Source organism: Theropithecus gelada, chromosome 19, assembly GCF_003255815.1.
Source record: "Theropithecus gelada isolate Dixy chromosome 19, Tgel_1.0, whole genome shotgun sequence".
In the NCBI taxonomy this organism is placed as follows: domain Eukaryota; kingdom Metazoa; phylum Chordata; class Mammalia; order Primates; family Cercopithecidae; genus Theropithecus; species Theropithecus gelada.
In genome coordinates, this window is record NC_037687.1 from 23,562,914 (window position 1) to 23,583,478 (window position 20,565).

At 55.2% G+C, this 20,565-nt stretch overlaps 1 protein-coding gene and 1 pseudogene across 2 annotated transcripts; one reads left to right on the forward strand and one right to left on the reverse strand.

Moving 5' to 3' along the window:
- Positions 1–4,620: 4,620 nt before the first annotated feature.
- On the forward strand, positions 4,621–5,231 carry LOC112611997 (annotated as a pseudogene). The gene has a single exon (XR_003116796.1). The product of XR_003116796.1 is annotated as a 60S ribosomal protein L18a pseudogene (transcript).
- Positions 5,232–12,816: 7,585 nt separating this feature from the next.
- On the reverse strand, positions 12,817–16,368 carry CCDC8 (coiled-coil domain containing 8). Its single transcript, XM_025365945.1, has one exon. It carries the CDS (start codon positions 15,244–15,246, stop codon positions 13,630–13,632), a length of 1,617 nt encoding a protein of 538 aa, XP_025221730.1. The 5' UTR covers positions 15,247–16,368; the 3' UTR covers positions 12,817–13,629.
- Positions 16,369–20,565: the final 4,197 nt, after the last annotated feature.

Sequence of the window (20,565 nt, forward strand, 5' to 3'; positions counted from 1 at the left end):
GCTTGTCTCTGGATGGTGGAGCCGCAGGAGCTGCCGGGGTTGGGTCACTGCCTGCCTGCTGAGGAGATCCGGAGGGTGGGGAGGCCACGAAGTCCCACTGGCCAGGCCCACCCAGCTCTGGGCTGACAGCCCAAGTGGCCGCTGCCTCCGCCCAGCACCGTGGGCTCCCGGGGAGAGTTCTGTCACCTGGGTGGGGCCGATAAGCCAGCACTGAGTGGAGCAGAGCGGAAGCTGAAGAAGCTCCTCACCCTTTGCCGGCTCCAGCACCAAGCGTGACGGTGCCGCTCCCTGCTCCCTGCTCAGGGTAGGCCCAGCAGTGGTTCTTCACGTCACACGATGAGGCAGGCGTCTCCAGTCATCAAGGGAGACCAAGAGGACCCTTGTCTCACTCCCAGGTGGCTCTTAGTCACGGTTAACGTTGGATCCCATTCAGGCTGCCCCGCTAGGCCTTGGTCCTCCAGAGAGATTGTGTTTCCAAGTTTGAGCTCCTCTGGACTCAGCTTTCTCCGGTGATAAGTGGCACTGGGGGATGGTCTAGAGCAAATAACTCCTGCAGGGCCGCGTCCAGGAGTGTTGGGCCCTTTCGAGGCCTCCCAGGCAGACATGAGGCATCTGCGGTCCTGATTGCGCGTAGGTGCTGGGGAGGCGTTCTCTAAGGCCCATCAGCCTGGCAGTGAGTGCACTGCCCTCTGGGGGCAGGTGCGCCGGGGTCCGGAAGCCAAGTACACATGGCTTCAGGAAAACAGGCCCGAGGCCCAGGTTGCCAGTGCCATTCGTTTCCCTGGGAAAGACCAAAGCAGCCACCATGGCTGTCGGGAGGGCGCTTCAGACCTGATGGGAGCCAGCCAGGCAGGCAGCTGTGAGGCTCGGACTCACTGGGTGTCGGGGTTCCCTGCCGCTGCAGTTCAGGAGGTCTCCCGGGACCCAGAGCAGCCATTATCCTCACAGTTAGGGTCCATTACAGTGAAAAGACGGGGGTGAGAATGAGCGGAGGGAAGAGGCGGGCGTGAGTGTCCTGCTGCCCTCTCCTGCGGAGTCGTGTGGACGGCGCTCATTTTCCGTGTGTGGATGCAACAGCGTACTGGAGTGTGGTCACCTAGGGAAGCTCACCCGGGCCTCTGCATCCAGGGTTTTCTTCAGGGGTTGGTCATGGAGACTGCTCACCCCACATGGTTGACCGTAGCCTCCAGAGACCCACGGCCCCCACCCTAAATCACGTCCTTAGCATAGACTGTCCACTGTGGCCCAGGGCCCCAGATAAAAGAGACGTTCCTATCAGGAAGGACACGCCACGGGCTCCCAGGTGACCTCCAGGAGCCAGCCTTTTCTTTAGTCGAGGCTACTCCCGTGCTGCACGGCTGCATAGCAAACCCCCTAACCCTCACCGGCTTACACAATGAACGCCTTGCTGTCTTCCTCAGTTCTGTGATTGGCTGGGCTTGGCTGTGCGGGGCGCATCTGAGGGCTGGAGGCATCTGAAGACTCGCCTGGCTGGACTCCATGGGGGCTGACTCCCGTGACTGCAGTTGCTGTGGGCCGTTAGCTGGGCCGGCACTGGGGCGCCTGCGTGTGGCCTCCATGTGGCCTGAGCTGCTCTCCCCGTGGCAGCTGGGTCCCTCAAGGGAGCATTCAATGTTTATATTTAAATCAACCAACTGCATTCCAGCTGTAGCACTTGCCTCAGCAATGTCCTGCCTCACATTCAATTGTCTATTTCATTTCCTTCAATCTGCAACATTTCCTCAGCCCCTCTTTGTCTTTGACATGGACGTTTGTGACGATCACGCTCCTCCCCCTCCCCGAGACTGAAGAGTGCTCCCTGTCTGGCTGCCGTCTCCTCCCCGTCGGGTGTGGCCGGGCTGTCCAGTGGGAGCACCTCGGAGGGGACACAGCAGAGGCCCCATGCTTGTGATGTATGTTGCGGATCATTTTCCCCCATTCTGTCCTATTTTGTTAAATGGTGGTGAAAAGCACATCACATAAACTGTACCACCTTAACCACTTGAAAGTCTATATCCCAGACTGTCTTTTATCTTTAGACTTCACTTGTGGTTTGTTGCCACGGTACAGGTTTATTTTTATGAAGCCAAATGTATCAGTATTTCTTTAATTGTGCTGGCGTGGGAGTCGGTACTTCTCCCCACACCCGGGTTTCAGGGAAGTTCCCTCGGGTTTCTTCTTTATGTCAAGATCTCTAGTCTATTTGGAGTTCCTTCTTGTATGTGATGTGAGGAATGGGTCTCATTTTATCTTTTCCCAAGTGGCTATTGGAGGAAGTTTTTAAACGAGAAGAGAAATTCAGAAGATGCTGCAAGACATGGGGTCTTTACAGCGACCAATGTCTCGGTAAAGTCAGAACAAAGAGACTCAGGCACACCCACCAGAAGGACCAGAACTTTGAGCAGATCAATGCCACAGAGCTGGGCTCAGGGAAACGGAAGGGATACGGGAGGGAGCGAAAGCATTTAATGGGGGAAGGTCTGGGTAAGCCGATAAGTTTTGGGGAATCAAGGGGGATAAATACACGTGAGTAAGGCTCTGAAGTTAGAGGCAATGAATTGAACAAAAAAGAAACAGTAGCTTCCAAAAGGGAGTGTGACCGAGAGACGCCCGTAGAGGCAGGTGATGAACATCCAGGGCTGGCCGGGCACGGGGGCTCATGCCTGTGATCCCAGCACTTGGGAAGGCAGAGGCATGTGGATCGCTTGAGCACAGGAGTCTGCTGAAGTAGGGGACAGCTTACGGTTTGGATCAGGGTCATCAAGCTGGGGACGTGCCAGGTACACGGAGGTGGGGGAGATGCTGGGGGCAGGTGTGGACACTAAGCAATGGTGTCGGAGGCTGCTGGGGAGTCTCAGGGTCTGGCAGGAGCAGATGTGAACTCCCAGGAGTGGTGGACATGAATTAGGGGTCCTAAGAAGCCTCAGCCTCACCACCAACCAAGGAAGCTGTGAAGTAAAGACCAGAGAACCCGGGGGAGGGGGAGGCCTTAGATGCTCCCCACCCTATCGACCAGGATGGACCCAGGCATCCACCCAGCTGGATGGAGCAGAGACTCCAAGGCAGGAAGGACCCGAGTTCTGTCTCCCTGTCGTTCTCTTGGTCCCTTTCACGCTGTCTTCCCCGGCCCCCATCTGTCAATGGCCATGATTAGGTCACAGACCCAAGTTCTGGCCACCAGGGCAGGCAGAGAGAGGACCTAACCTCCATAACACCAGTGGAGGGGGGCGGGGGCTGCCTCCCACCTATGGGGGGTGTCATTTGCTTGGCAGCCAGAGGGACAGGCCACCACCCCACCCCTCCTTGCCAGCACCACACTGGGCAGATGGAGAAACTGGGCCCATGGTTCCCTCTGCCCACACCCTCCTGTGGCTCTCATCTCCGTGGTCCAGCAGATGTGGGGAGCCAGGGTGAGGAATTTGGACACTGGAAAACGTGTGGAAGCAGTTAAAACCTGAAGGGGCCGGGAGGGGCAGGGTGGGCACCCATCTCAGGATAAGTCGAGGAGCAGCAGGGTGGTTTTCCACGCCTGGCCCCTTGGCTCTGTTCTAAGAGTTTACACGCATTAACATTGCATTCCAACTCAGTCAGACACTTTTCGGATGCCCATTTTGCAGAGAAGCAAGTTGAAGTACAGAGAGGTTAAGTTACATACTCAGAGTCACACAGCCAGCAAGTGGCAGAACGGGACTTGAGCACCAGCTGACTGGCTGCAGTCTGTGCCCTGAACCAGTTTGCAGTAGCATTGAGCGCTGTACGTGTCAGGCAGTTTGCAGGCACTTAGGGTCTTCGCAACAGCCCTTTGATGCCAAATGCTAAAATAATATCTGGGGAAAAGCTTTTGACCCCTTTTAGCAAACAAAAATTTTATGATGGCAATAATTTATCCTGCCTGATTAATCTGATTTTTCCCTTTTTAGTACATGGATGGTCCCTAACCTTACCCTTGAATAGAAAACTCACGACTTCCCCCAGAGCTGTGCAGCTCTCAAAGCATTTTTTTTTCCCCCTGAGATGGAGTCTCGCTCTGTCGCCCAGACTGGAGTGCAGTGGCGCGATCTCGGCTCACTGAAGCCTCTGCCTCCCGGGTTCAAGCCTCCTGAGTAGCTGGGATTACAGGCGTGTGCCACCATGCCCAGCTAATTTTTGTATTTTTAGTAGAGACGGGGTTTCACCTTGTTGGTCAGGCTGGTCTCGAACTCCGGACCTCACGTGATCTGCCCGCCTCGACTGCCCAAAGTGCTGGGATTACAGGTGTGAGTCACCACGCCCGGCCTCAAATCATTTTTGTTAGAGGTCTTTTAAGATTTCTCCACCGGGCGGGGTGGATCACGCCTGTAATCCCAGCACTTTGGGAGACCAAGGAGGGCGGATCAGAGGTCAGGAGTTTAACACCAGCCTGGCCAACCTGGTGAAACCCCGTCTCTACTAAAAATACAAAAACATTAGCTGGGCGTGGTGGCAGGTGCCTGTAATCCCAGCTACTCAGGAGGCTGAGGCAGAATTGCTTGAACCAGGACCCAGGAGGCGGAGGTTGCAGCGAGCCGAGATCGCTCCACTGTATTCCAGCCTGGGCTACAGAGCGAGACTCCGTCTCAAAAAAAGAAAATTCTCGCTTTTGCGGGTGGCAGCGAGCGCGGAGAGGACGCCATGAAGGCTTCGGGCACCCTACGAGAGTACAAGGTGGTGGGTCGCTGCCTGCGCACCCCCAAATGCCACACACCGCCCCTCTACCGCATGCAAATCTTTGCGCCTAATCATGTCGTCGCCAAGTCCCGCTTCTGGTACTTCGTATCTCAGTTAAAGATGAAGAAGTCTTCAGGGCAGACTGTCTACTGTGGGCAGGTGTTTGAGACGCGCCCCCTGCCGGTGAAGAACTTCGGCATCTGGCTGCGCTGTGACTCCCGGAGCGGCACCCACAACACGTACCGGGAGTACCGGAAGCTGACCACTGCGGGTGCTGTCACCCAGTGCTACCGAGACACGGGCGCTCGGCACCGCGCCCGGGCCCACTCCATTCAGATCATGAAGGTGGAGGAGATTGCAGCCAGCAAGTGCCGTCGGCCAGCTGTCAAGCAGTTCCACGACTCCAAGATCAAGTTCCCGCTGCCCCACCGGGTCCTGCGCCGTCAGCACAAGCCACGCTTCACCACCAAGAGGCCCAACACCTTCTTCTAGGTGCAGGGCCTTCGCCCGGGTGTGCCCCAAATAAACTCAGAAACGTCCCGGTGGGAAAAAAAAAATTCTCTTGGAACTGTTCTGTGCCTGTCAACTGCATGGCGCTAGGGGGCGCTGCAGCACCACGGTGTTTTATAGTCATTACAACACTCGTCCAGCAGATGGCGGCAAAGTGTTGGGGAAAGAGGATGCCCTTTTGCCAATCCCCATATATTTTTCTGATTTTCATTTGTATGGTATGCAGACATTTCCAATTCTCAAAATTTGGTCTCAGCTACCATTCTAACCATTTGAGGCTTACGCTTCTCTGTTTCCCGTCCACTCTGGGCCGAAGTCTTCCTGTCAGTGAAACAGGGATGTTTAAAGGAGTTTTCTTGGGCCCGTTTCCCAGAGCTGTCCTGACGACCCATTTGGGGCAGTTTCTCTCTTGTTGGGGCGTGGAGCTGCTCTTAAGGCCCTGCCTGCTGGATCCTCAAATAACGTGGTGGACACTCCCCTCCAGACCTCCTCTGTGGACCCAGGCTCTCCTCTTTCAACCCCTTGGAGTTCCCACCTCTTCTGGGCCCCAAAGTCCTGTCTCTAACTCAAAGACAGTTATCTGTGTTAAAATAAAATCACACGGGCCCGACGCGGTGGCTCACGCCTGTAATCCACTGCGGGAGGCCGAGGCGGGTGGATCACTTAAGGCCAGGAGTTCGACACCAGCCTGGCCAACATGGAGAAATCCCATCTCTATTAAAAATACAAAAATTAGCCACGCGTGGTGGCGCCTACCTGTAATCCCAGCTACTCGGGAGGCTAAGGCACGAGAATTGCTTGAACCCGGGAGGCAGAGGGGCAGTGAGCCGAGATCGTGCCTCTGCACTCCAGCCTGGGTGATAGAGCAAGACCCCGTCTCAAAAAGAAAAAAAAAAGTAACCTTTTCTGCACTTGCTCGCTTTATTTTTCAGAGCTCTGATTGCCCCTGGTGCGCTCATTTGTTTCTCAATAGCACGCCGACTTGTCAGGGAGGTTAATAGAGGAAATTGGTGACACGGGCGTTGCAATCAGGAAGCGCTGAGAGTAGGAAGTCAGGTGGGCTCACGACTAGCAATGCAGGGAGCTGCTCGCTCGTGAGGATTGGAGGAGCCACATGGAAAATGCTGCTGCCCAGAGCCCAGGTGGCTGCGCTGGCCAGGCAGGAGCCCCTGGTTCGCAGCGGTGGCCGTCACTGCTGCTGCTGCCACCACGGCCCAAGTATCCCCTAGATGGCGTCCCCTTCCTCTGGCTTCCTCTCCCATAGCAACAGCAGTCCCTGCAGAGGACTCTGGAGTTGTGGTTGCGGGGTCCTACCCCGCAGGGGGCAGGTGGGCGTGGCGGGGAGAGGCAGTAGAGTCCCTCAAGGTCAGCTCTGACCTGTCCCCGAGGTGTTCCCGGCCCCAGCAACTGCTCAGTTATTTGTTGACTACTGACGGTCGATAGAAATCACCTGGACTGGGGAAGGCTGACCCCAGATGCGCCTACTGGGGAATGTGCTGGAAAGATACGCCCCCTGGAGGGAGTGCGCCCAGGGAGTGGGGAGGAGCGTTTGAGATCGAAGGAGTGGCCGCGTAAAGGCCCTGAGGTCTCGCAAGGAAGGGTCCTGGGGGTTCCCAGGCCCTGTTGTAGGTGCAAGAAACAGGAACCTCCTAGAGCGAGCATGCGGAGGGGAGGCAGTGGGTATGCCTCCTAGATGAAGACGAAATCCATGCATTAGGGAGTGAGGCCTGCTGGGGACAAAAGTCTGGCAGGCAGGGCCCGAGGAGGGTCGGGGCAGGAGAGGGTTTGCAGTCATCGGAAACGGGGCGGCCTGGAAAACCCTCACTGAGAAGGTGCCAAGTAAGCAAAGACCCGAAGGAGTTGAGGGGCCAGCAGATGCCTGGGGGAAGCGCATGACGGGAGATGCAGGAAGAGCCAGGTTAAAAGCCCCCAGTGGGTGTGATAATAGGGAGTTATTAATGTGTGACTACTGCCCCTCCCGTGCCAGGCTCGGTGCTGGCGTAGGGGAGGCAGTGGCGCCAAAGAAGGCCACCTGCCTCCATGGTGGTCGCTGTCGGGTTGGATTCCCACGTGCCTGGAGTTTAAAAGTGAGGCAGCCTGGAAATGAGCTTGCAGAGTTCGCTGGGGGGCCTGGGGGAGGTTCCGCCGTGTAGACTTTCAGAGAGCTGGCCCGGGGGGGATCTGGATCCTGAACCCCGCCGATCCCGGAGCCAGCTCAGAGACAGGGGCGCCCTAAAACTCCTAGGGATATGACCAGCTGCTGGAGGGAGGGAGACGTCTGGGTTCCGGGGACAGAAAACGACACTCTCTACCCCCATCCGGTTCCCCAGACCCGGTTTCCACCGAGGCCCCGCCCTCCCCAGCGCAGTCTCCGCCCCTTGCATAGGAGGCCACATCTCCTACATCTAGATATGCAGAGAGCATGTCAACGCGCAGGAGCTGCAGCGCCCCATTTAACCACCAAGAGGCGCTCCAGGGCCGCTGGTAAAAATCGTGCGGGAAGAGATGGCTGGAGGCCAGGAGTTCAAGACCGGCCTGAGCAAAATAGTGACCCACCCTCAACCCCCGCTCCCCGCCTCTCGTCTATACAACAATAAATACAAATAAATAAATAAAATAAACAAATAAATATTAAATCGTGCTGGCGATGGTTTTTCCCGAGCACTGGAAGCGCCGAAGTTTTCCCTGGCCTTTCAACGCTAGACTGCAGAAGGCAGCAGGACAGCGGTTCTCAAAGTCAGGTCCTGGACCAGATGCGTCAACGTCTCCTGGGAACTAGATACACATTATCCGGCCCACCCGAATCCTACAGAACCCCTTTGGGCCGGGAGCCCAGAAAGCTGAGTTTTCAAAGGACCCCCCCAGGCACCTGCGATACGGGACCGGCTTGAGAAACGCTCCGGAATCACAGTCTGAGACCCCAGCTGTGGGGTCTGATGGTCTCTAGGATCCCTAGGGTCGCGGTTGTCAGCCCCGGCTGCCCATTGCTGGGAATCACCTGGGAAGCTTTAGGGACTGTTGCTGCCCCAGCGGTGCTCTGCACCATCCCGAGATTCCAAGAGTGGCTCCTGTGTGCATGCTGGACAAGGGCTCTGGGCCATTCCAGGGGCAGCCCGGGCGGGGACTGCTACCCTAGGGTCTCTGTCAAGGCCAGCATGTGCAGTGAATAACTGGCCACTGCTGATACGTAGCAGGAATAAGACGAGATGATGTCTCCTAGGGTTGATTTGAGCACGAACACATCACACCCTTTTCAGTACCCTGAGCAATGCTGGAAGGAAAGCTCTGCTATGATCCCCCTTTCCCATGAGGACATGGAGGCACAGAGAGGTCAAGTAACCAGCCCAAGGTCACACAGCTTGCAAGGGGCGGTGCTGGGGCAGCCAGGCAGCCGAGCTCCAAATTTCTCTTCACCCAGTGCCAGTACCCAACCATTTCCTCTTCTCCTGTCACACCCTCTGGGCCTGGGAGGGGGACTCAGAAATCAGAAATCCTTCCACCCCCGTGTCTTTTGTTTGTTTGTTTGACAGAATCTCGCTTTGTCGCCTAGGCTGGAGTGCAGTGGTGCAATCTCGGCTCACTGCAACCTCCGCCTCCTGGGTTCAAGCAATTCTCATGCCTCAGCCTCCCAGGTAGCTGGGATTACAAGCACCTGCCACCACGCCCAGCTAATTTTTGTATTTATAGTACAGACGGGTTTTCGCCATGTTGGCCAGGCTGGTCTCAAACTCCTGACCTCAAGTGATCTGCCCATCTCGACCCCCCAAAGTGCTGGGATTACAGGAGTGAGCCACTGTACCCAGCCCCTCTACCCCCATGTCTGGCATCCCTCCCCTCCATGTCTGTGTTCTGGAATCACCTGTGGCCTCTTATTTTCCTCTTTGGTGACAATGAGGAGCAGCTGGACTGGTCCAGCTGAAGGTGGATTCAGAACCCAACCTCTGGTTTTTTGGGCTTCCTCTTGGAAACCTTTGTGCATTTGAAACCACACCCCAGAGGCATCAAGGGACTGACCGGCCCTGCAGACGCTGTTTCAAGGCCCCTGGGATGAAATCTAATACTGAACACCCTGTTCTGTCTCAGTTACTAGAGGGCTCCCCCCACCTCTGGGGCCTCCCCGAATGCTCGCGGTGGGGATGCTGGGAACAGGAGTTCAGAAAACGTTGTGTTCATTCGAGGGGGAACAAATTTTGACTCAGTGGGGGACAGACTTGCCCAAAGCCTCAAGGCCACCCAGAAAGGCTATGCAAATAAGACCCAGGGATGGCCGGGTATACAAGTAAGACTCAGGAGGCGTGAGAATCGCTTGAACCAGGAGGCAGAGGATACAGTGAACTGAGATTGTGCCACTGCACTCCAGCCCGGGTGATGGAGACTCTGTCTAAAACAAACAAACCCAGGGAGACGGTGTGAAACTGTTTTTTTGTTTGTTTGTTTTTGTTTTGTTTTGTTTTTTGAGTCAGGGTTTCACTCTTGTTGCCCAGGTTGGAGTGCAATAGCGCAATCTCAGCTCACCACGACCTCCGCCTCCCGGGTTCAGGTGATTCTCCTCCTACCTCAGCCCTGAGTAGCCGGGATTACAGGCATGCACCATCACACCCAGCTAATTTTTTGTATTTTTAGAATGGACAGGGTTTCACCGTGTTGGCCAGGCTGGTCTCGAACTCCCGACTTCAGGTGATCCACCCACCTCGGCCTCCCAAAATGCTGCGATTACAGGTGTGAGCCCCCGCGCCTGGGTGTGAGACTGCTTCTGCAAGCATCTGTCTGTGACTGACTGGCGTTTGAGTTTCTGTGTGATAACATGTGAGTGTGCCCATGTGGCTGAGGGGATCAAAGTGTCCAATGGCATCTAGCAGTGTGTGACGTGTCCTGAGTGAGTGAACACGTTGGCATTTGCAAGTACGGCAGTGTTTGCGTGAATGGGTCTGTGGGTGTGTGGGGGTCGCCTTCCCGGAGCAGTGGATTTGTGTGCTTCTGTGAGTACGTGTATGTGCTACACGTGTGTGTCCGTGTCTGTGTCTATGTATGGGCAGGTTCATCATAATGTCTGTTGGTGAATGTGGTCTGCCAGTGGTGCCTGTGTGTGTACATGTGTCTGTGGTATGTGCTGTGCCTCCGTGCCTGGGTCCGACTGTGCATGTGTATATGTGTGTGTACACACGTGTGTGGCAGTGAGAGGGACTGGCCCAGTGTTGCTTGATGTCTGTGAAATCCACACAACTCCATATTAAGTCCATCTTGCCACTTGTTTGGGGTCCACACCGCTTTCCTTCTCATAGGCCCCCCGCTGTTCCCCGGAGACAGCCCACAGCTCTGGGCGCTGCAGGGAGGAGGAGCAGAGAAACTCACTCTGAGTCTTCATTTCCTGCGTTCTGCTGTTTGCTCCTCCGGTCTCCAAATTCCTCCGAGCATCTGTCTCTGCTGTTCTTTTACCTTCTAGCTCCTCAGGCAGGCCAGGTCCCCGTGGTCACGTACCTCTGCCCTCTGAGGTGGGCAGCAGCAAAGGACAGCCTCCCTCCCCACCACCAACCAGAACCTTCCCACCCAGCCTCTCCGCCTCCCTGCACCTGCAAAGCCTCCCCTCCAGGTGAGGTCCACAGCTTGTATTTTCCCCAGGACCTCATTCTTGCCAGGCTGTGAGCCGTGGACTACACGGCCAAGTATCCATCACCATGCACAAAAGGGCTCTAGCAAGGCCATGCAGCACACCAGGCAGCAAGCAGCACCAGCAGTAAACACTCCACTCAGAAAAGAGCTGGGGTGGGGCGCAGTGGCTCACTCCCATCATCCCAGTGCTCTCGGAAGCCGAGGCCAGAGGATCGCTTGATCCCAAGAGTGCAAGTGAGCCGTGATTGCAATACCGCACTCCAGCCTGGGTGACAGAGCCAGACACTGCCTTGAAAGAAAGAAAAAGGCCGGGCGCGGTGGCTCAAGCCTGTAATCCCAGCACTTTGGGAGGCCAAGACGGGTGGATCACGAGGTCAGGAGATCGAGACCATCCTGGCTAACACGGTGAAACCCCGTCTCTACTAAGAAATACAAAAAAAAAAACTAGCCGGGCGAGGTGGCGGGCGCCTGTAGCCCCAGCTACTCGGGAGGCTGAGGCCGGAGAATGGCGTGAACCCGGGAGGCGGAGCTTGCAGTGAGCTGAGATCCGGCCACTGCACTCTAGCCTGGGCTACAGAGCCAGACTCCGTCTCGAAAAAAAAAAAAAAAAAAAAGAAAGAAAGAAAGAAAAGAGAGAGAGAGAAAGAGAAAGGAGAGAAAGAGAGAGAGACAGAAAGAAAGAAAAGAGAAAGAGAGAGAGAGAGGGAGAGAGGGAGGGAGGGAGGGAAGGAGGAAGGAAGGAAGGAAAATAGGAAGGAAGGGAGGAAGGAAGGGAGGAAGGGAGGTAGGGAGAAAGAAAAAGAAAGAGAAAGATGAAGGAAGGAAGGGAGGGACGGAGGGGAGGGGAGGGGATGGAGGGGAAGGAGGGGAAGGAGGGGAAGGAAGGGAGGGAGGGAGGAGCGTGGAAGAGAGAAAGACAAAAGGAGGGTGGTGGGATACAATTCTTTACTTTCCAGAGAAAAAAAATAAGAAACTTAGGCCAGGCCTGCAACCAGTTAGGAAGACAGACTGGCCCCTGGACCTCCATGAACTCCCTTTTCTCCTGCCCTCAGCAAGGCTAGAGTCTGGTCATTTGCTGTTTTTCACTGCTGGGGGTTGTGGGGACACAAGGCAATACAGAGAGAGGCCCCCAGCTTCCTCCCAACCTCCACAGGGCCTTAGCAACCCAATTTCTTCCCAATCATAGGAAGCAGTTGGCTGGGCGCAGTGGCTCATGCCTGTAATCCCAGCACTTTGGGAAGCCGAAGTGGGCGGATCAGTTGAGGTTAGGAGTTCAAGACAGGCTTGGCCAACATGGTGAAACCCCATCTCTACTAAAAATACAAAAATTAACCAGGTGTGGTGGCACACGCCTGTAGTCCCAGCTACTCGGGAGGCTGAGGGAGGAGAATCACTTGAACCCAGGAGGTGGAGGTTGCAGTGAACCGAGACCGCGCCACCATACTCCAGCCTGGGTGACAGAGACTCCATCTCAAAAAAAAAGAAGCAGCAGCAGCAATTAATGCACAAGCAATTAATGCACAACACACACAGCCTTTTTTTTTTTTTTTTTTTTGAGACAGAGTCTCACTCTGTCACTAGGCTGCAGTGCAATGGTGCGATCTCGGCTCACTGCAACCTCCACCTTCCGGGTTCAAGAGATTCTCCTGCCTCAGCCTCCCGAGTAGCTGAGACTACAGGCATGCGCCACCAGGCCAGGCTAATTTTTGTATTTTTAGTAGAGACGGGGTTTCACCATGTTGGCCAGGATGGTCTTGATCTCTTGACCTTGTATCCACCCGCCTCGGCCTCCCTAAGTGCTGGGATTACAGGCGTGAGCCACCACGTCCGGCCAACCACAGCCCCTCTTTTAGGCCTTTTCTTATTGCAATGAGTTTTCAATGTGTCCAGTGGCCGAATTGCCCAGATGTTTGGAAGCTTGATGCAAACAGAATTCAGAGCCACACAGGCACCGCTAGCAAATCCACATCTCTGATGCTGAGGGCCCCAGAATCTGTGTTTTGAACAGCATTTTCAGATGCTTTTACTGTACCTTACAACCAAGATCGGGAGAGGTATGCAAACCAAGGGCCCTGTCCCCTCCAAAGCAGCAGAGTCCAGGGGCATGAGGATGGCAAGCGAAGTGACAACATAAACACGGTGTCTCCATCTTCAAGGATGGGAGTAGAACGGACAGGAAGGGCCGGGTCACCCCCAGAGCATTCGTCAGTTGCCAAGTCCAAAGCTAAGAAACCAGTTCATAAATGTTTTTTTATTTGCATGTTGGCTCAAGTCCTCTTTTTAAGTCCAAGGAGGCAGTCCACGTTAAGTGTGCAGGCAAAAAAGGGACAGGAAAAGCAGGCAATTTCTCCCCTGCCCTCCCGCTCTCCTTTTATCAAGCTGAGCACCTTGAGTTGCATTTAAGGAAATTAAAACTATAGATGATGGAACCCCCTTGTATCGAATTCTTTCTTTACATTTTTTGGGTTGCTACAAGGAATCAGTATATATATATATATTTTATCAGGTGGTACGCGTGGTGGCTCACACCTGTCATCCCAGCACTTTGGGAGGCCGAGGCAGGAGGATCACTTGAGGCCAGAAGTTTGAGGCTGCAGTGATCATGCCACTGCACTCCAGCCTGGGCAACAGAGTGAGACCCTGTCTCTAAAAAACTTTTTAAAAATCAACGCATGAGACAAAACTTTAACAAGAGAATAAAGAGGGTTGTAAGGTGGAGATGTGGGCAGCACTCCAACTCCACTTTCAAGTTCAGAGGCAGAAAGAGCAACTTTCTCTCCCAGGCTTGTAGGGAGGGCCCGTGGGCTGTCTCTAGCCCTCGCCTCACAGCTGGTCTTCTCGCTCTCCCTGTTCAGCTTCTGCTCTGGCCTCGGCCCTCAGCACCCTGAGGCTCCTGGCCTCGCCTGCCCTGGGGACTCTCTTGGGCAGGGTTGGCAACCGGGGAGTGTGCCAGAAGGCTCTCCGGTGCTTGCGAAACCACGAAAAGCGTCCAGGGGTCTGGAACCTCACTGTCTTGACCTGTTTCCGGGCCCTGGCTCCTGAAGCTGTTCCTGTGGCCCCTTGGGCAGCTGAGGCTTCAGCTTCCTGGATACCTGGGGCCCCTGCCCTCTGATTATGTGCAGCCTCTGCCCTTTGGCCAGCCCGGGCCTGTGCCCTCTGATTACCTGCACCCTGGACAGCTGGGGCCCTTTCCCTCTGGTCATGTATGGCCTCTTCCCTTTGAGGATCTGTAGCCTCTGACCCCTGGTCAGCTAGGGCCTCTTCCCTCAGGTTATCTGCACCCTGTGGCCTGTGGTCAGCTGGGGCCTCTGCCCTCTGATTATCTGTAGCCTCTTCCCCCTGGTCAGCTATGGCCTCTTCCCTCTGATTATCTGCAGCCTCTTCCCTCTGATTACCTGCAGCCTCTTCCCCCTGGTCAGCTATGGCCTCTTGCCTCTGATTACCTGCAGCCTCTTCCCTCTGGTCAGCTATGGCCTCTTCCCTCTGATTACCTGCAGCCTCTTCCCTCTGGTCAGCTATGGCCTCTTCCCTCTGATTATCTGCAGCCTCTCCCCCCTCATCAGCCTCGATGTCTGCCCCCTGACCTGTGGGCGCTGTCTGCTCCTTCCTGCGGCGCCTAAACGAGGCCCAGTTGATCTTGGGCCTCCATCGCCTAGGGGAGGCCTGCGGGGCACAGACATCTCCCACATTTTCCACAGGATCCCCGGGATCCCCGGGGCTGGTGCCGGAGGATACCCCTGCGCTCTCCACTGGGATGGAGGCCAGCTGGGCCTCGCCCACCCCGGGGCCCGCCCTCGGCGCCCAACCCTTCACCCTCCGCTTCAGCTTCCCCCAGGACACCTGGCTGACATACTCCCGCCACCTGTCCGCCTTGGACAGCTGAGGTCCCAGGTTGTCCTCAAACATGGGCACTGGCAGGTTGACGCGGCGGCGGGCAGGCGGCGCGGGGGGCTGCTTCTCCTGTCGCCGGAGAAATGCCTCCACCAGTTCCTCATCATCCTCGCTCTCCACGTCGCTTCCCAGGAACTTGCTGCCCAGGTAGCTGACGGGCATTTTGCGCACCTTCTTGCCCCGCCGCGGGCCCTGGCGGCTCTTGTCTCTGGAGGTCTCGAAGTCGCTGAACTCGCTGTCGCTGGCGTTGCTGCTGTCATACGTGCCCACGACCAGCCGGGGCGTAGGAGTCACCATCTGCTGCACTCTCCTCCTCACTCGGGGCTCCTTGGGCTTTTTGGGGGGCTGGGGCGGGTGCGGGGTGCTCTTCTCGATGATGCGGGCCACGTCCTCCAGGGTGCGGCCCTGTTCTTCCAGGAACTGGGTCAGCCGCTCCCGAAATTCTGCTTCCTTGGTGGCAGGCTTAGAGATGACTCTCCAGACGCCCCCGGCCAGCCTGACCTCCCGGGGGATGAGCAAATAGTCGACGTCCTCCCCGATCTGCAGCATCCCCACCGTGGAGTCCTCCTCCTTGCGGAACACCTTGCCGATCTTCTTAAATGTTCCCACGGGTTTTAGGGCTTCCACGAGGACGTCCAAATCCACATCTTTGCAGACATCGGGGACGCTCCAAAGAATGAGGCAGTCGGGGGACGGGAGGAAGCCCCAGGGGAACCAGCCCCCCACGTGGCTTTTCTCGAGGGTCTTTAAGATCTCCAGGGTGATATCTGGGGTCAGGGAGCAAAGAGCCCCAACAAACTACTGTAGCCCTTAGTCTTGAGGGAGGGACTGGATGGGGGGAGTCCCAGCAACGCTGACCGCAGAGTCTCACCTCCCCAGCCAGGGACGAGCCAACGCCTCCAATCTCTTCTCCTGCAACAAGTCCAGTCTTGACCAAGTCCGGCTCCTCCACCAAGAACTTGGGAGAATCAATTTCCGGGATGCCTACGTGAGCCGGGGGCGAGGTCAGTCCCAAGGTTCAAGGCCCACTCCAAGCTGGAAACGTGGTGTCCCAGCTCCAAGTTGTGGCGCGCGGGCTGCCAGCGATTCTTCCTGCCCCAGGCCCCTGGGACGCGGTTGGAACTTGGGAGAGGACTTCTCAGACAAAGACGGTCCAGTCGAGGCTATTCAATATGGCGGAGGCGCTGAGAGGCCTCAGCCCGGCCCCCCAGTAGGGTCCCCCGCCCCCAGGCAGGCCACCACCCAGCTCCAGGCTGACCTTGACGCGCCGCAGCCTGCCAGCCCGCGCGCTTAGGGCTCTGCACGGTGGAGCGCACCAGCAGGAAGTTCCTCCTTGCCCTCCGCCAGAATGAGGCCCACCTTCCCCCGTCTCATCTTACACTCCCAGACTCTGGAAGACTGACAGGGGGGCTGTCCACTCCCTTCGGGGCAGCCTCCTTCCCCTCCCCCACAGGGGTGTGGCCGCGCCTGGGGCCTAGCTGGGCCCATTGCTTCCCAGCGAAGCGGCGGTGGCCCACGTCAGCACCTTTGCTGAAAGGCAGCGGTTCCCAAACCTGCCATCCGAAATGTGCAAGTTTCCAGCCAAGTCCTGGAGGTGGGTGTGCCAGTGGATTCTACCTTTTGAGAGCCACTGGCACCATAGATTAGCATTTTAAATTCACGCGACTATCCGTACCCGTACACCCAGACGCGTGGATAGAGAAATGGGTACCGGGATCTTATTGCAACAGTCCCCCTGTGGCGCTTGGCAGGAGGTCAGGGCTGTACATATTTTTGAGTGGATGAATAAACTTGAATGTTCATAGCCAGGCGCGGGGGTTCATGCCTGTAATCCCAGCACTTTGGGAGGCCTAGGCGGGTGGAACACTTGAGGCCAGGAGTTCGAGACCAGCCTGGCCAACATGGTGAAACCCTCGTCTCTACAAAAAATACAAAAATTAGCCGGGTGTGGTGGTGTGCGTGTGTAGTCCCAGCTACACGGGAGGCTGAGGCAGGAGAATGGCATGAGCCCGGGAGGTGGAGGTTGCAGAGATGGCGCCACTGCAATCCAGCCTGGGCAACAGAGGGAGACTCTGTCTCAAAAAAACAAAAGTGCCAAAAAACAAAAACAAAAAAGCCCACAAATAAACAACAACAAAAACCCCTAAAAGTTCATGAGTAGAGACTGCCTCTATTTTATGGTAGTATCTTACAGTGAAATACTTTGCAACTTTGAAAAAAGAATGAGATGGCTAAGGATAGGCACGGTTTATGAGGCGCTTCCTGTGTAGTAGGCACCATTCCCAGTGCTTTCTATGAATGAACTCAGGAAATCCTTGCTATAGCAGGAGACTGGTAGCATGAGTACAACTCCCATTAGACAGCTGAAGAAACTGATGCCCAAGGACATAAAACCACTCTTTCAAGGTCACAGCCAGGGGGAGTGGTTGAGTTTGGATTTGAATCCAGAATAGTCTGCCTTTTGTGCCCACCAAAGAGTCAAGATGGCCGGGCATGGTGGCTCACGCCTGTAATCCCAGCACTTTGGGAGGCCAAGGCAGGCGGATTCCGAGGTCAGGAGATCAAGACCATCCTGGCTAATGTGGTGAAACCCCGTCTCTACTAAAAATACAAAAAAATTAGCCAGGTGTGGTGGTATGTGCCTGTAGTCCCAGCTACTCTGGAAGCTGAGGCAGGAGAATCTCTTGAACCCGGGAGGCCGAGGTTGCAGTGAGCCGAGATCGCACTACTGCACTCCAGCCTGGGCGACAGAGCGAGACTCCATCTAAAAAAACAAACAAACAAACAAACAAACAAAACAAAAAAAAACACACACAGTCAAGATGTGGACCAATGCTAGTAAGCTCAGTTCTTGAGACGCAAGTCTACTGACGCTCCCGGCAGTGGAGAGGCGAGTCTGCTGAAGCTCCCCTCCGAATAAAGCCAAATCCTTCCTTAACCCGGTGTTTGAGGGGTTTTGTCGGAAGCTCCTCCTGCTACAGTACTTGCGACTAGCATTGGTCCACATCTTTGGAACCAGGCATCAAGAGATATGCTGAATAGGCCTCCTTGTTAGGAATCCTCAGAGGTACATGGTAATAAGGCCAGTGCCATCAATCATCTTTTTACAGATGGGGAAACTGAGGCCGGTCTGAAGTTGCACAGCTCCGAGTGGTGGATCTAATATTAGAACCAGATCTTGGGCACTAGCATAAACAGTAGCAGACGCTAAAGACACAGCTAATCTCATTCTCCTAAATGCGTTGAACCATTTAACCCCTTAACAGCCATAATACTTGCAGGCTTTCTTGCCTGGATATGTACAAATCCCCCTCACTGGGCTCCCTGCCTCCCCATCACTGCTTGCAATCCAGGCCCCACCCAGAAGCTGGGGGCATCTTTTAAAAACTTAGGTCCGATCTGTCTCTACTCTTTTGAAAATTCTCTATCTCGGCCGGGCGCGGTGGCTCAAGCCTGTAATCCCAGCACTTTGGGAGGCCGAGGCGGGTGGATCACGAGGTCAGGAGATCGAGACCATCCGGGCTAACATGGTGAAACCCCGTGTCTACTAAAAATACAAAAAACTAGCCGGGCGTGGTGGCGGGCGCCTGTAGTCCCAGCTACTCGGAGGCTGAGGCAGGAGAATGGCATGAACCTGGGAGGCGGAGCTTGCAGTGAGCCGAGATCCCGCCACTGCACTCCAGCCTGGGTGACACAGCGCGAGACTCCGTCTCAAAAAAAAAAAAAAAAAAAAAGAAAATTCTCTATCTCAGGCTGGGTGCCATGGCTCACGCCTTTAATCCCAGCAGTTTGGGAGGCTGAGGCGGATGGATCACTTGAGGTCAGGAGTTTGAGACCAGCCTGGCCAACACGGCAAAACTCCATCTCTACTAAAAAAATTTAAAAATGCCGGGCGCGGTGGCTCACGCCTGTAATCCCAGCATTTTGGGAAGCTGAGGCGGGTGGATCATGTGAGGTCAGGAGTTCGAGACCAGCCTGGCCAACATGGTTAAACCCCGCCTCTACTAACAATACAAAATTAGCCGGGCATGGTGGCGCATGCCTGTAATCCCAGCTAGTCGGGAGGCTCAGGCAGGAGAATCGCTTGAACCTGGGAGGCAGAGGTTGCAGTAAGCTGACACTGTGCCATTGCACTCCAGCCTGGGCAACAAGCGCGAAACTCCGTCTCAAAAACAAAACAAAACACAAAACAAAACGAAACAAACAAAATACAAAAATTAGCCGGGCGTGGTGACACCTGCCTGTAATCCCAGCTGGGGAGGCTGAGGAACGAGAATTGGTTGAACCCAGTAGGCGGAGGTTGCAGTGAGACAAGATCGCGCTACTGCACTCCAGCTTGGGCGACAGAGCAAAACTCTGTCTCAAATAAGTAAATAAATAAATAAATAAATAAATAAATAAATAAATAAATAAATAAATGTTATCTTATTTAACTCGTAAAGGAGCCAGGCAAATTTTTAAAGAGGGAACGGACGAAAAAGAGACGGGCGAGAGGGTAAGAAAAGATACGTGCGGCTTAGGGGAAGTTAAGGTCTCAGCGAGCGGCCTGTTCACAATTACTGGCTTATTCAGGTTGTTTTTCTCTTGCAGAGCCAGGTCGTTGGGCTTCGCTAGATTTTTCTCCTCTTTCTTCCGGGCTGGGTCCCAGCCGCTGCGCTCAGCCCCCGGGCCTCCCACGGCCCCGCCCCTCCCCTCCCTCTTGCAGTTTGTGGCCTCCGCAGTCCGGCGGTCTCCATGGCAACCATGGGACGCGCTCCTCCGAGCTGGTCAAAGCTAAGCGCGTGGGATGGAAGCGGAGGCGGAGGCTGCAGGGAGATGGTGGGGGTGGGGACGCCATGGAGGACGGCAGGAGCCCCTCTTTTCTGCCTCTGGTGCCTCCTTTAGGCCTCGTCCCCAAAGCCAGCTTCCCTGAAAAGCTGTTTGTAGAAACCAAAAAATGAAAAATCCTAAGGACACGTAGGTTTCAGGAATGCTGGTTAAAGAATCGCAAGTCTGAGAGCTCATGACAGTGCCTTCCGAGTGGTGACCTCTCAGATGAGACGTTTGGGTTTTGTAGTCATAAAAGGGCTTTCGTTTTGTTTGTTTTTTGTTTGTTTTTCTTTTTTTTTAATGTGGTGGGGGAGCAGGGAGAGACGCAAGGAGGATACTCGTAGAAATGAAAATCCCAAATGTTCCACATTTTTGTAAAAATTGTCAACCCCCTGCCGGGGGCGGTGACTCACACCTGTAATCCCAGCACTTTGGGAGGCTAAGGCAGGAGGATCGCTTGAGCCCAGGAATTGGAGACCAGCCTGGCCAACATAGCGAGACTCCGATCTCTACAAAAAATTTAAAAATTAGCCGGATATGCCTGTAGTCTCAGCTACTCCGGAGGCTGAGACAGGAGAATGGCATGAACCTAGAAGGCGGAGCTTGCAGTGAGCCAAGATCGCGCCACTGCACTCCAGCCTAGGCGACGAGCAAGACTCCATCTCAAAAAGAAAAGAAAAAAAAAATTAGCCGGATATGATGTTGTGCGCCTGTGGTCCGAGCTACTCGGGAGACTGAGGTGGGCCTGTCACTTGAGCCCGGGAGGTCAGGGCTGCAGGGAGCGGAGATCGCCCATCTGCAGGCCAGCCTGGGCAACAGAGCGAGACTCCCTTTCAAAAAAAAAAAAAAATGCCAGACCCTGAGCGGTTCAGCTGTGGGTTTTTTTAATTGCACAGATCTCTGGCAGGTGAGACCCTTCTCCAGTCATCACAGAATAAAAGAATAAAAACGAGAATTGTGGCCGGGCGCGGTGGCTCAAGCCTGTAATCCCAGCACTTTGGGAGGCCGAGTCGGGCGGATCACGAGGTCAGGAGATCGAGACCATCCTGGCTAACACGG

What these genes read in the sequence shown, in the direction of transcription:
- CCDC8 (XM_025365945.1), bottom strand. Translation starts at nt 15,246, where the DNA reads ATGCTGCAGATCGGGGAGGACGTCGACTATTTGCTCATCCCCCGGGAG.